At 41.7% G+C, this 16360-nt stretch overlaps 1 protein-coding gene across 2 annotated transcripts in view; it reads left to right on the top strand.

Annotated features, from left to right (window-relative positions):
• The window catches only part of LOC136336009 (ovomucoid-like), a 69723-nt gene that overhangs the window by 5315 nt on the left and 48048 nt on the right, over positions 1 to 16360 (top strand). Inside the window, exon 5 of one of the 2 annotated variants that reach the window (XM_066277321.1) lies at positions 541 to 688. The exons of the other annotated variant lie outside the window; for it this stretch is intronic. Within the exon in view, the coding sequence (XP_066133418.1) occupies positions 541 to 586 (46 nt within the window). The 3' untranslated portion in view covers positions 587 to 688. Of the gene's footprint in view, positions 1 to 540; positions 689 to 16360 lie in introns of those variants that run through there. 2 annotated transcript variants of the gene reach the window in all.

Here is a 16360-nt window from a genome sequence, read left to right as displayed (position 1 = left end):
TGATATAATAAGAATTAAGTTACTGCAGCAACTCATCAATATTATAGTAAAACATTAAACAAAACAAGGTTATTTAAGGGCCTGCTGTACACAGTAAACAACGACTGCATTCTATGAAAGCTTGAGCCTGTATCCTTCACCTCCACCCTGGAATGCAAACTTCTCAACATAGGCTAGCCTCACCTGTGTATGATGACGACTTGATTTCAACTATTGAAATCAATTAACATTCCTTAATTTACTATAACTGTTTCCAGTTACTAGGACTGCATGTAAAGTGGTAGACGCAGGGTTCAACCACACTCTTCACCCACTCATTCCTCAGGTGCGGGCTGGGTCCGCATAGTGCATCAGGCCCGAGGATACGCCCGCAGCAGGACAGGGGACCCGTGCAGGGCCCAGGGCACTGCTGGGACAGCTGCCAGAGGGGCCGCCTGGGCTCTCTGCCTTGGGCCTTGTTCACATGCTCAGTTCAGGGAGCACCTGGGACACAATTAGGGAGCAGGACATACTGCTTTAATTTTTTTTCTCTCTCTACAGAAAAAGTGACATTGAAATTACTTTTAAACACAATGGCCCATGCTGATCTTTTGGATGTGGCTCTATACGTTCAAGTGACTCCCCTTCACTCCTTCTCAGCTGTCGGATTAAACAGAATATTAGTCTCTTCAATCAGTCAGTGCCTTAAACCCCTTGATGAGTAGATGAATTTAGCTTTGAAGGCCGGATGGATTCAGAAATGGAAGGTTTCTGCAACTCTAATTCTGTAATTTCAATTTTTTAATTCTCTGTCAAAATCTGAAGAAACTGTTCATTTTATGTTTACAGCTGAAATATAAGACATTCCTCGATCAATAAATACTTTGCTCAGTAAATATGTCACGTGGCGCTTGGCTATTAAGTTGGTAGGTATCGCTGTAGTTTCTCAGTGGAGAATTGCCCAATGAGGCAATGCCCCTTGCAGCCATGTGCCGGACCTGCCTGCAGTGTATGTAAGAAACAGAGATGCTGAAGATCCTCCCGGTTCTTTTTTTTTTTATGCAGTGTTTTTCTTAATGCTGGTGAAAAAGTTTATTTTACTAGAGTTCTGTTTTCCTTCTATAAATTTATCTAAAGTGTTCCAATCACCATGACCCAGTGAATCAGAAAAGGAGCTCTTTCTGGTCAAAGTCCTCTGTATACACACATTCTCATTCTCTCTCTCTCTCTCTCTCTCTCTCTCTCACACACACACACACACACACACACACACACACACACACACACACTCACTCACAGTCCTGTTATGGTGTATATCTTGGGCACCAGAGAGATACCCAGTTCTTGGACTAATTTGGTTCAGAAGAGAAAAACATCAGGAAAGCAAGGAGGACGTGATGGAGTGATTCCGGATAAGGGCAGAGAGGGGAGGACGCACTCCATCCCCTCTTGGACATCTTTCTTCTCGACTGCAACCCATTCTGCTGTCTGGTTTTGTTCTAAACTAACTCCCTGGGTGGATTCTTTAACTTCTCACTTCACTATTTCCTCTTGTTGTGCACATATGCACTTTATAACACAACCAATCCAATTGCTTGTACAGTGTTTTAAGCATTTTATAGTCACAGCGTCTTTGAGTCCTAGAACAAGATATTTGTTTTGAGTAGAGAATTTTCAACATGGACTTCTTATTGGAAAAGTGAAATAAGATTACTCTCATAGCTGGAGAACTCTAGGAAGATAATTCCTGAGAACACTTGTGAAATTAAATATTTTAGTTGTATTCAAACACAAATGCTACAATGTAAATGGAAAGAAATTTGTCACTGCATTCTCCACTGGATAGCTCTCCAACGCCTGGACCACTGTCAGGCAATCATAGGTGCTCATTAGAAATTTATGCAATGATGTCAGTTTGCTCTGCCGATATTGTGGTTCTTAAGATAACCTCTTCCAGTTCTTTTCAACAAATGTAATAAATGTTCTATGTTTTGTGCTGCAGAGATTCCTTGTAAAGTAAGACAAGTTTGCAGCTTGAGGAGAGGATACATTCTACAGCAGAAATGAACAAACAAGATGAATTTTGATAATGCAGCAAATGACAATAAGTACATATTTAGGCATCATTGCTTTTTGCAAAGATGGCTTTAGAGTACAATCATATAGCGTTACATGCAAAAGAGTATTAAAAGAGTTCAATGCAACTTGACCAGGTGGTGGTACAGTGGATAGAGCATCGAACTGGGATGCAGAGGACCCAGGTTTGAAACCCTAAGGTCGCCGTCCTGAGTGTGGGCTCACCAGCCTGAGCATGGGGTCACTGGCTTGAGCATGGGATCATAGACATAACCCATGGTCACTGGCTTGAGCCCAAAGGTGGCTGGCCTGAAGCCCAAGGTCACTGGCTTGAGCCCAAGGTCGCTAGCCCGAGCAAGGGGCCACCTGTTCCGCTGCAGTGCCCCCGCCAAGGCACACATGAGAAAGCAATCAATGAACAATCAAGGTGTCGCAAGGAGGAACTGACGCCTCCCAACCTTCTCCCCTCCCGTCTGCCCGTCCCTACCTATCTCTCTCTCCGACCCTCTCTGTTTCTGTCAAAAAAAACCCCCCAAAAACAGTTTGATGCAGAAGATTAATATATAGAAAGCACTGGGGTTTCAAAGTCGGTTTTCTGCACTACCCTGTTAGATTGCTTTCAAAATGATTTTATATTCTCTGTCCCAAAATCGTGTTAATGTATGTCAAAAAATTTTCAGAAACTTCTTAGAATTATACATTTGATTACTGGCTTATTCTAAAATGATAAAAACATACTTTTTTTTTAAGCATAAAAACTTAAAATGAAAATCAAAAATAGCCGCCCTGGCTGGTTGCTCAGTGGATAGAGCATTAACTAGTGTGCGGTCATCCTGGGTTTGATTCCCAGTCAGGGCACACATGAGAAGTGACCATCTGCTTCTCTTCCCCTCCTACAGCTGGTGGCTTGGTTGGTTCAAGTGATAGCTCTGGGCGCTGAGAATAGCTCAGTTGGTCCCAGATTTGGCCTCAGGCGTCAAGGATATATTGGTTGATTCTAGCATGGCCCCCAGGCAGGGCTTGCCTGGTAGATCCCAGTCAGAACACATGTGGGAGTCTGTCTCTATATCTCTTCTCCTCTCACTTTGAACCCCGAAAGGCCAGTGCAATTGTAAAGTCAGTGGCCATCACCGTGGTCATTCAGGTTCTCACTGGAGTCGGGCAGATGGTAAAGGGACTGTGGAGCCAGAAAACGGTGGGCCATTCCGCTTATTAAAGGCAGATGAGCCAGCAGGCAGGGAAGACCATCTCCCTGTCTCTCAGCACCCACCAACCTCAGCAGGGCGCCCAAGCCCCAACCCAGTCTCCGGTTCCACAACCTAGGCTTACCCTCTGGATTTACAGGGCCCCTCCCTGTTCTAATGAAGCAGAATCTTCTGCACAAAAGCCTGGTGCCTAAAATTTGAACTAGCACTTAGGTTACATAAAGACTGAATAGAAAATTTTAGCCTAAAATGTTGTGGTGTAAGTAGCTGCATTAAACTTTTCATTGCTGAGGCATCGTTTCAAAGACATCCACCTTGAATGCCCATATTGCCAGATTCGGGACACAGCTACCAGCAAAACTAGTTAAGGAACGAGGCAGCCCCCACCCTCAGCTCCCCTTTAGAAAGCTTTATGTAATCTAGATAACTGACCATTTGAGTGACTTTGCTTGGCCCTTCATATGCCTTAAGTCCCACTCTTATGCTTAAATTCATCCAGAAAGAGTGAACCTGCAAAACTCTAAGCAACTCGCTATGAGATTCTAATAAAGTTGGAACCCAGGCCTATGCTTCCTCCTCTTCTCTCTACTCACGTGCTGCCTGTGTGGCCTTCAGGGGTGTCTTGTACCCTCCAGGACCTGTGACTGAAAAATTTTGTTCCTCAAGTATCTCTGATGTTGTGTGTCTTTTTTCTCCCAAATTACACTGAACAATCACAATAAGAACTGCAAGATGGCGTCCAGCCACAACACTGGCTCCTGCTCAGGAAAAGTCTGTGGGGGCCGCTACAATGGACTCAGGCAGTCCTAGCTTAGTGTCATCATCAGTAGGCTGAGATCAACTTTCCAAGAAAGGCAGTTTCTGCACAGAGGTTTGGTCAAGAGGATTGTATTTGTCAGGACACAGGCTCAACTAACAGAACAGACAAAGAAGGGTCAGGGACCTTCATTTATGATTTTCTCTTTTTCATGAAATGGTTCCAAGGTGGATGGACAGGTGTGGGCTGGAGGGAGTCGTCCATCCACAACTCAAGTCTTCTGTTTTGGGGTACAGGCCAGATGGTGGCCCATTCTTCTCTACCTCTGAGAATGATGCTCAACTGGAAGGCCACATGCCTGCTTAGAATTGATTTTACTATAGAAATGTAAAATTAATATATGAAGACAACAACGTAGCATTGTTCAGGTTCATGGTCATCACTCCATGCATATTTCTGGGAATAGAAGAGTTATAATGACGACTTAACATCATCTATCTTTGTTACTCTTTCTGCCTAATTACCCTGGTTGGAATCTGCAGTTACAACTTAAATAGACATACCAAGATTGGACATCCTGTCCTTCCTTTCACTGTGAGAAGAGAAACATTCATCTATCACCACTTCATAAGAAGTTAACTTTGGGGGTCTTTTTGCATGTCTTTCTTGGGATGAGAAAGTCCTCTTCTGTCACACTTCTAATTGTAGCATTATTTTTATCATTAAAAACTATTGGATTTTGTTAAAAGGCACTCATATTGGGAAAGAAGAAGTAAAGGTTTCACTTTTTGCAGATGATATGATCCTATACATCGAAAACCCCAAAGCCTCCACAAAAAGACGACTAGAAACAATAAACCAATACAATAAGGTTGCAGGATACAAAATTAATATACAAAAGTCTATTGCCTTCCTATATGCAAACAATGAAACATCAGAAAATGAACTCAAAAAAATAATCCCCTTCATGGTTGCAACAACAACAACAACAACAACAACAAAATACATAGGAATAAACATACCAAAGAATGTAAAGGACCTATATAATGAAAACTACAAAGCATTGTTAAGGGAAATCGAAAAAAATACAATGAAATGAAAAAATATTCCTTGTTCTTGGATAGGAAGAATAAATATAGTCAAAATGACCATATTAGCCAAAGCAATATACTAATTTAATGCAATTCCCATCAAAATTCCAATGTTATTTTTTAAAGAAGTGGAACAAAAAATCATCAGGTTTATATGGAACTATAAAAAACCCCAAATAGCCCAAGTAACCCTAAGGAAAAAGAATGAAGCTGGGGGCATTACAATACCTGACTTCAAACTGTATTATAGAGCCACAATAATCAAAACAGTATGGTATTGGCAGAAAAATAGACACTCAGACCATTGGAACAGAATAGAGAGCCCAGAAATAAAACCACATATATATGGTCAAATAATCTTTGATAAAGGGGTCAACAACACACAATGGAGAAAAGAAAGCCTCTTCAATAATGTGCTGGGAAAACTGGAAAGCCACATGCAAAAGAATGAAGCTCAGCTAGAGTTTGTCCCCTTGTACTAAAATTAATTCAAAATGGATCAAAGACCTAAATATAAGACCTGAAACAATAAAGTACATAGAAGAAATCAGAGGTACTAAACTGATGGACGTTGGCCATATAAAGCACTTTATGAATTTGACTCCAAAGGCAAGGGAAGTGAAGGCAAAGATAAATGAATGGGACTCCATCAGACTAAGAAGCTTTTGCACAGCAAGAGAAACTGACAACAAAACAGACAGCCAACTAAATGGGAGATGATATTTTCAAACAACAGCACAGATAAGGGCCTAATATCCAAAATTACAAACAACTCATAAAACTCAACAACAAACAAGCAAACAATCCAATAAAAAAATGGGAAGAGGACATGAACAGACACTTCTCCCAGGAAGAAATACAAATGGCCAACAGATATATGAAAAGATGCTCATCTTCATTAGCTATTAGAGAAATGCAAATCAAAACTACAATGAGATACCACCTCACACCTGTTAGATTAGCTATTATTAACAAGACAGGTAATAATAAGTGTTGGAGAGGCTGTGGGAAAAAAGGAACCCTCATCCACTGTTGGTAGGAATGTAAAATAGTACAACCACTAGGAAAGAAAGTATGGTGGTTCCTCAAAAAATTAAAAATAGAACTACCTTATGACCCAGCAATTCCTCTACTAGGTATATACCACCAAAACTCAAGAACACTGGTACGTAAAGACACATGCAGCCCCATGTCACTGCAGTATTGTTCACAGTGGCCAAGACATGGAAACAAGCAAAAAGCCCTTCAATAGAAGATTAGATAAAGAAGATGTGGTACATATACACTATGGAATACTACTCAGCCATTAGAAATGATGACCTAGGAACATTTACAACAATGTGGATGGAGTGAAATAAGTAAATCAGAAAAAACTAAGAACTATATGATTCCATACATAGGTGGTACACAAAAATGAGACTCAGGGACATGGACAAGAGTGTAGTGGTTACCAGGGGTGGGAAGGGGCGGGGTGAGGGGCACAAAGAAAACCAAATACAAGGTGACAGAAGACAATTTGACTTTGGGAGATGGGTATACAAAATAATCAAATGTCAAAATAACCTGGAGATGTTTTCTCTGAATCTATGTCCCCTAATTCATCAATATCATGCCATTAAAATTAATTGTCTAAACAAACAAACAAACAAACAAAAAATAACCAACTCAAAAAGTTTTCCAAATCATATTACTGCAAACAGATAAAAGAAACAGGGGTAATGGGGCCATTACTCTGCTTTAAAATCTTCCCAGTGATACTTCTGACTTTAAAGATTGTTTGCTAAGGTACATTTTGAATGTTTAACAAACAATAAAAAGGCTAGAACCAAAACAGAACAAAACAAAAAAAATGTATTGGATTTTGTTAAAAATTTTCTATGTCTCTTGAGATGACCGTTTGTTTCTTTTTGTCCTTCATTCTATTAATATGGCAGGTGGCATTAACTGATTTTTGGATGGCATATCAGGTATGAATTCCTGTCATATATCCCACCTGGTCAAGTGGTATACTGTCATCTTTTTTCATATGTTCTTGGATTTGATCAGCTACTATCTTGTTGAAGATTTCTGCATTTAAATTGATAAGCAATGTTTTTAAAGGGTATTTCTTTTCTTGGGACATTTTTGTCTAGTTCAGATACCAGGGTCAGATAGGCCTCAGAGGATGAATTAGAAACCATTTGCTATTCTACTGTATTTTAGCAGAGTTTGTGAAAGATGGGTGGTCGTTATTCTCTGGGTCTTTGAAAGAATTCACCACTGAAGCCACTGGATCGGTGCTGTTCTATGAGGGATATTTTATATTTATTCAACACTACTTTAGTATCTTTACTTTTTATAGATCTACTTATATGTTCCATTTATGTTCAGTTATTTTCATTTGTTTGTGTCTTTTCTTCCCTTGTGGTCTCAATTTCACTCCTGAGCTTTCCTTCTATCCTGACCTTAATACATTCACACTGTCCTGCAGCCCAGGTTCCACGGCTGGCTGCCTGACATTCATCCTGGGCTGTTGAACGTTCCTGGTGGTGAATTTGTATCATAGCTTTACAAGGTGTTCCCATTGGAGGAAATCAGTTAAAAGGAACATGATAACTCTGTGTACTAGTACTTAGACCTTTAGGAGAATCTCCAATTATCTCAAAATTAAAAAGTCTAATAAATATCCAATCTCCCAGTGACTCTATTGTGCTTCTAGTGTTATAATATACTGACAGCCTACAATTGCACCTACCTCAAGTTTCCAAAACTTATTCTTTCTCACTTTGATTCTCCTTTCCAATTCTGTAGCTTGGAAACCTTTCACATCTCTTCCCTGTTATAGGGTTTCAAAGCCTGCTTCTTACTTTATCCCAAACCCCTATACTTCTGAGTACATCAGATAAAATTGTCCCAAACCTCCTGCTGAGGAAAGACCTTTTGAAAATTATTTGTGTGGTGTCACTCACAAGCTGTATTACAGCCTCCAGAGAGAACACAGAAGACCTCCGTGTATCATGTTATCAGGGGCCATCTATCCCCCATCAAGCTCCTCACCAGCGGGTTGATAAAGGAGGCTCCTCAGCTGGGAGAAAGTGGTTGAGAAGAAAGAGTCAACGAAGGGGCACAGTCTCCAGAGCGGCAGGTCAGTCTCCACACAGCCGTCTCTGTTTCAGGAAGGGCAGGTGGGGAGTCTCCGGGTGGCCCTGGTGTGCAGCAGTGCTGTGGGGACCGCTTCACATCAGTCCTTCCTGCACTGTCTCTAGAGTCGGAGGCCAACTGAGACTCCAATGTGTGCATTCCCTGTAATGAGGTCAGGCCTCTGTGGGCCGAGCCATGAGTTGGGAATGGTCATTCCCTTCTTAAGTTTGCCGACACTGTGTCCTGATTTTCCCTCATGTCTCTACGAGGCCTTCTGTTCATCTATCTATGTCCTCTTGACTGTGTGTGTTGGGAAAGAAAAAGGCAGATGTCCAATATAACCTGGAATCTAGGGCAGTGGAGCAGGTCCTTCACTTATAAGAAACTGTGGTTTAGAAGTTGGCGACTTGTCTCTGTGTCATGTACTATAAACATTCCTTTTGGGTTACTTCTGCAGACTTGAAAAAATGTCTTTCTTCTCACTCTTGATCAAGGTGATTTTCATCACGGCCTCGGTGTTTCCTCTTTATTCTGGTGAGTACCTTTTTCGGTTCTGGATGAGGCGAGTCACACGTCTTAGACAATGCAGCAGACGATTACTGTTATCTGGTGGGGAGCAGCTCCTTGTATTGGATTTGTAATTGTAGGTACACTGGCCTATGAAAGGGAGAACGTTCCAAATACCTTTTAAAAAACTGCATGGGTGGAATGCTTTCTCATTTCCTGCTCTAGAGATGGAGACAGAGAGGGGGCTAGAACAAGCCGTGGAATTTAGCCGTTGGTTCATTAATCACTAAGACATTGACCTAATCTTTTTCATTTTTGGAGGTTGGTTTCCAAGGTTGCTAAAATCAGAGTGTAGGGAGTAATGATATTTCTATATCATATATTCCTAGACAGTCTGATTTGTTGTTCGCAAGTTCTGAGTCCACTAAGGTCAAGCTCTGTGTAAGGTGAGAGCTCATTGATCCCTCTCCTGATAACTGACCTTCCTTTAAGCCAGGGGTCCCCAAACTACGGCCCGCAGGCCACATTCATCCCCCTGAGGCCATTTATCCGGCCCTCGCAGCACTTCCGGAAGGGGCACCTCTTTCATTGGTGGTCAGTGAGAGGAGCATAGTTCCCATTGAAATACTGGTCAGTTTGTTCATTTAAATTTACTTATTCTTTATTTTAAATATTGTATTTGTTCCCATTTTTTTTTCTTTAAAATAAGATATGTGCAGTGTGCATAGGGATTTGTTCATAGTTTGTTTTTTATAGTCCGGCCCTCCAATGGTCTGAAGGACTGTGAACTGGCCCCCTGTGTAAAAAGTTTGGGGACCCCTGCTTTAAGCACAAGAAGACCGGTGACGTTTAGGGGAAAGTAGCTGTGAGGTGTAGAACAGATCCCTGATATTAGAACTGAGTACTAATTCATTAAGTAGTGATTAATTTCTTCATGTCACATGACTATATGCAAGGTATATGAAGTGGCATTAAGCAAAGCATGGTATTCTCTATCATGCCTTATTCATAATAGAAATATGAAGTACTACATTATCTTCAAGAAGAGTGTGGTGATTATTACACTATATATAAAATTACTTTGCACAGAGTGAGTATAATTTGTAATGATGATTCTGGATTTGGAGCTATTTTGTGAACTTACTGTATTCATACTTTCACAGAAGGCTCACCTCAGAACTTGCATTGTAGGCAGTTTGCACAGTATTTTGCTTCTAAAAGAGATAGGTTCTTCCCACCAGAGACTCAGATTCTTTTCCCGTCTTCTTCAAATATTTTCCAATTTCTTTTGTGTGCTTGTTACAGAAACTGGTTTTTCACCTCCAAAACCCAGACAGAGAAAGGTAAGTTAATAATCACTCACACACACAAAAAATAATAATAATGAGTCACTTGAATTTTGAAAAAGAAAACCTTTAAAAATTTATATATTGTAATTTTTATATCAACTTTCAATAAACAAAATGTGCAACAGAATAATGCTTCAAAACTATTATAAAACTGTATTATTATTATTCTAAGTTAAAGGAATAAAATTTAGCCAGCCATGTAAAAACATTTGGTATTTTAAACTTGATAGAAATATTCCATTTTTTAAGAATTCCATTACTGGGTATCTTTGTTATATTCAAGCAGCATGTAAAGGTTACAATGTTATTAAAGTAGTATTGTTGATCCTAGCAAAGAAGAGGACTAAAAATGTTTTTCCTTTTAACATGGAAAAAGTAATAATTTTCATATATTCACAGAGCAGATTATATAATAGCAAAGAAAATAAACTACAGTTCTACACATCTAAGGAGATAAAGGTTACAAAGAAATTTTAAAAGATAGTCATATAAGAATGTTCACAACATTGTTTCTTTATGTTAATTACCAATACTGCCATCACTAACCAAGTAGATTATGCAAATACTAGTCTATTTAAATACATATATATGTGGCCATACTCTGAAAGTACAGATTCCCCAGCAGTGAAACCACTGAGACAGGTAAGGACATTATGAACACAACAGTGTTATGATTCCTTGGGGTGGGAACTAACGGGGAAATGAGGGGCAGGGTGAGGAGCAGTGAGCGCAGAGTGGCTTCATCATAGAAACACATTCACACACTTGTCTGCCCCTTAAAAGTAATAATGGTGTTGAAAAAATATTTTAGGAATATTTTATGTCTCAGTGGTTTGCTTGTTTCTAAACCTCAATATAGCATATTTTATTCCATTTTGATGTGTGGGATCTTGAATTAAGAATAAAGAACACTGTATTTAAAAAACATTATCTAACAAATTTTATGTCATTCTTTATGTTTAGCCACCAGTCTGTAGTACGTCTGAGGATGATTTATATGTTTGCACCAGAGAATATAACCCAGTCTGCGCAACCAATGGTCGAACTTATCCCAATCCTTGCATTTTCTGCGATGACATGTTGTAAGAACACAGACTATCAGCTCTCCCAAAATACTGAAGAAAGCATCACAGAATGATAGGAAAAGCCAGTTTCTGATGGCCTAGGCTCAGTATGTCTGGAAAATAACTGAATTAGCTGGGTAACTGCCACAGAAATGCATGGGGACCTTTCCCGGAAGTTGTCATCCTTCAAGTGGTCTTGTGTCTGACCCCTCAATTTAACATTCCTGAATATTCTGCAATCATAAAATTAACTTAACTTAATTACTATGACTTACTAATTGATTTCAGAAGCCCATATGGTAACCGTTAATCTCTGTGATGTAGCTTCAAGCTACAGGGAGCATAACTGAGCAGAAACCCTACTGACTACCAAATTGGAAATCCATCAGAATGGGCCTGTTCATACTTGGAAGGGACAGATGGTCCACCTTGTCTCCTGCCTCAATGACTGACCCCAAACCTTCCTTAAGGGAGCACGTTCCAGGACCCTTCCACCAAACCTCCCTTGATATATCCTCACTCTGAAGGGGGTTGTGTTCAAAAGTTCAGACAGCCGTCCTCCCCCCTGTCTCATTTGCTCTCATGGGTGTTTCCTCTTTTTTAATCCTCAAAATGGCTTCTACTTCTAGGAAACCACTCAATCAGTCTCTAATCCCCTCCTCTCTCAAGACTGGGTAGGCTCCAGGACTGCGTCAGGGCTGAGCATGTAAGGGTCAAGCAGCCCCAGTTGGGGATAGTGTGCAGGGTTGGGGAGCACATGGGGCCCAGCTGCAGTGGAAGAGGGGCACAGTTTGTACATTGTGCTCCTTATTGGAAGAACTTAGTGCAATACCCAGGTAATTTTCAGTGCTGTTTGTAATCACATCTTTTCTTTCCTCTGTCCTTTTCATTAAAGGGAACATGGAAAAACATTTTCATTTAAACATTATGGAAGATGCTGAGTCTGCCTGAGCTACACGTTCCTCTGGCTTTTATGGCAAACCTATTTTGCAGTGGATTCTACAACCAACTAGAGCCTTCTCAATGAGGGCTCTCAGTTCCTAGGTGACCAGATAAAGCCTTCTATGGAATATAGGATGTAGAAGAATTCTTCCGAGTAGAAGAATATAGGATATAGAAGAATCTTTGATTAAAAAATTTTAATTCTTTGGTCAATTATGCAACCATATTAAAAAACTGGCTTAATTGTGTTTGATAATATAAAATTTAATGCATTTTCCTATCATAAATATTTCAATCAATGCAAATAAAAATGTCTTTATTAAAATACTCTTTCTTTGTTTTTTGGGGGGGTTGATTAGAGGATTAATATACATGACTTCCTGTGGCAATTATAATTCAGTAAATACTTTCAAAGGTGAAAAACTAATACATTACTTGGGTGTTTATTAAAATTATAGACACGTGGCCTCTTCTTTATGCGAAAGAATGAAAATGTCTAGAATAGGGATTGGGGACTTGAATTCTAACATGTGGCCCATGTCAGTCTTACAATCACAAATCGTATTCCATATGGATTTACATTCTCAAACCTAGGACATGTCTATAATAGAATGAGTTGCAGAGCCTCTTCAAAGATGTTTATGACTTCTGAAAGTTGGGAGGAAACTACATTATTTTCTTTGTCTTTTGCCATCCTGAGTGTAGGCTCACCAGCCTGAGCATGGGGTCACTGGCTTGAGCATGGGATCATAGACATAACTCATGGTCAATGGCTTGAGCCCAAAGGTGGCTGGCCTGAAGCCCAAGGTCACTGGCTTGAGCCCAAGGTCGCTAGCCCGAGCAAGGGGCCACCTGTTCCGCTGCAGTGCCCCCGCCAAGGCACACATGAGAAAGCAGTCAATGAACAACCAAGGTGTCGCAAGGAGGAACTGACGCCTCCCAACCTTCTCCCCTCCCGTCTGCCCGTCCCTACCTATCTCTCTCTCCGACCCTCTCTGTTTCTGTCAAAAAAAAAAACCCCAAAAACAGTTTGATGCAGAAGATTAATATATAGAAAGCACTGGGATTTCAGAGTCTGTTTTCTACACTACCCTGTTAGATTGCTTTCAAAATGATTTTATATTCTCTGTCCCAAAATCTTGTCAATGTATGTCAAGAAATTTGCAGGGACTTCTTAGAATTATACATTTGATTACTGGCTTATTCTAAAATGATAAAAACATACTTTTTTTAACCATAAAAACTTAAAATGAAAATCAAAAATAGCTGCCCCGGCTGGTTGCTCAGTGGATAGAGCATTAACTAGTGTGCGGTCATTCTGGGTTTGATTCCCAGTCAGGGCACACATGAGAAGTGACCATCTGCTTCTCTTCCCCTCCTACAGCTGGTGGCTTGGTTGGTTCAAGTGATAGCTCTGGGCGCTGAGAATAGCTCAGTTGGTCCCAGATTTGGCCTCAGGCGTCAAGGATAGATTGGTTGATTCTAGCATGGCCCCCAGGCAGGGCTTGCCTGGTAGATCCCAGTCAGAACACATGTGGGAGTCTGTCTCTATATCTCTTCTCCTCTCACTTTGAACCCCGAAGGGCCAGTGCAATTGTAAAGTCAGTGGCCATCACCGTGGTCATTCAGGTTCTCACTGGCGTCGGGCAGATGATAAAGGGACTGTGGAGCAGGAAAACGGTGGGCCATTCCGTTTATTAAAGGCAGATGAGGGCCCTGGCCGGTTGGCTCAGTGGTAGAGCGTCGGCCTAGCGTGCGGAGGACCCGGGTTCGATTACTGGCTAGGGCACACAGGAGAAGCGCCCATTTGCTTCTCCACCCCTCCGCCGCACTTTCCTCTCTGTCTCTCTCTTCCCCTCCCGCAGCCAAGGCTCCATTGGAACAAAGATGGCCCGGGCGCTGGGGATGGCTCCTTGGCCTCTGCCCCAGGCGCTAGAGTGGCTCTGGTCGCAATATGGCGATGCCCAGGATGGGCAGAGCATCGCCCCCTGGTGGGCAGAGCGTCGCCCCTGGTGGGCGTGCCGGGTGGATCCCGGTCGGGCGCATGCGGGAGTCTGTCTGACTGTCTCTCCCTGTTTCCAGCTTCAGAAAAATGAAAAAAAAAAAAAAAAAAAAAGGCAGATGAGCCAGCAGGCAGGGAAGACCATCTCCCTCTCTCAGCACCCACCAACCTCAGCAGGGCGTCCGAGCCCCAACCCAGTCTCCGGTTCCACAACCTAGGCTTACCCTCTGGATTTACAGGGCCCCTCCCTGTTCTAATGAAGCAGAATCTTCTGCACAAAAGCCTGGTGCCTAAAATTTGAACTAGCACTTAGGTTACATAAAGACTGAATAGAAAATTTTAGCCTAAAATGTTGTGGTGTAAGTAGCTGCATTAAACTTTTCATTGCTGAGGCATCGTTTCAAAGACATCCACCTTGAATGCCCATATTGCCAGATTCGGGACACAGCTACCAGCAAAACTAGTTAAGGAACGAGGCAGCCCCCACCCTCAGCTCCCCTTTAGAAAGCTTTATGTAATCTAGATAACTGACCATTTGAGTGACTTTGCTTGGCCCTTCCCATGCCTTAAGTCCCACTCTTATGCTTAAATTCACCCAGAAAGTGTGAACCTGCAAAAGTCTAAGCACCTCGCTATCAGATTGTAATAAGTCGGAACCCAGGTCTATGCTTCCTCCTCTTCTCTCTACCCATGTGCTGCCTGTGTGGCCTTCAGGCATGTCTTGTACCCTCCAGGACCTGTGAGTGAAAAATTTTGTTCCTCAAACATCTCTGATGTTGTGTGTCTTTTTTCTCCCAAATTACACTGAACAATCACAATAAGAACTGCAAGATGGCGTCCAGCCACAACACTGGCTCCTGCTCAGGAAAAGTCTGTGGGGGCCGCTACAATGGACTCAGGCAGTCCTAGCTTAGTGTCATTATCAATAGGCTGAGATCAACTTTCCAAGAAAGACAGTTTCTGCACAGAGGTTTGGTCAAGAGGATTGTATTTGTCAGGACACAGGCTCAACTAACAGAACAGACAAAGAAGGGTCAGGGACCTTCATTTATGATTTTCTATTTTTCATGAAATGGTTCCAAGGTGGATGGACAGCTCTGGGCTGGAAGGAGTCGTCCATCCACAACTCAAGTGTTCTGTTTTGGGGTACAGGCCAGATTGTGGCCCATTCTTCTCTACCTCTGAGAATGATGCTCAACTGGAAGGCCATATGCCCGCTTAGAATTGATTTTACTATGAAATGTAAAATTAATATATGAAGACAACAACGTAGCATTGTTCAGGTTCATGGTCATCACTCCATGCATATGTCTGGGAACAGAAGAGTTATAATGATGACTTAACATCCTCTACCTTTGTTACTCTTTCTGCCTAATTACCCTGGATGGAATCTGCGGTTAGAACTTAAATAGACATACCAAGATTGGACATCCTGTCCATCCTTTCACTGTGAGAAGAGAAACATTTATCTATCACCACTTCATATGAAGTTAACTTTGGGGGTCTTTTTGCAATTCTTTCTTGGGATAAGAAAGTCCTCTTCTGTCACACTTCTAATTGTAGCATTATTTTTATCATTAAAAAGTATTGGATTTTGGCCCTGGCTGGTTGGCTCAGTGGTAGAGCGTCGGCCTGGCGTGCGGGGGACTCGGGTTCAATTCCCGGCCAGGGCACAAGGGAGAAGCTCCCATTTGCTTCTCCACCCTCACCCCCTCCTTCCTCTCTGTCTCTCTCTTCCCCTCTCGCAGCCAAGGCTCCATTGGAGCAAAGATGGCCCGGGCGCTGGGGATGGCTCCTTGGCCTCTGCCCCAAGCGCTAGAGTGGCTCTGGTCGCGGCAGAGCGACGCCCCGGAGGGGCAGAGCATCGCCCCCTGGTGGGCAGAGCGTCGCCCTTGGTGGGCGTACCGGGTGGATCCCGGTCGGGCATAGGCGGGGGTCTGTCTGACTATCTCTCCCCGTTTCCAGCTTCAGAAAAATACAAAAAAAAAAAAAAAAGTATTGGATTTTGTTAAAAGGCATTCATATTGGGAAAGAAGAAGTAAAGGTTTCACTTTTTGCAGATGATATGATCCTATACATCGAAAACTGCAAAGCCTCCACAAAAAGACTACTAGAAAAAATAAACCAATACAGTAAGGTGCAGGGTACAAAATTAATGTACAAAAGTCTATTGCCTTCCTATATGCAAACAATGAACCATCAGAAAATGAACTCAAAAAAATAATCCCCTTTATGGTTTCAACAACAACAACAAAATACCTAGGAATA

Source organism: Saccopteryx bilineata, chromosome 4, assembly GCF_036850765.1.
Source record: "Saccopteryx bilineata isolate mSacBil1 chromosome 4, mSacBil1_pri_phased_curated, whole genome shotgun sequence".
Classification (NCBI taxonomy): domain Eukaryota; kingdom Metazoa; phylum Chordata; class Mammalia; order Chiroptera; family Emballonuridae; genus Saccopteryx; species Saccopteryx bilineata.
Note: the sequence above shows the minus strand (reverse complement) of the source record. Positions and strands in the feature narration are given on the sequence as shown.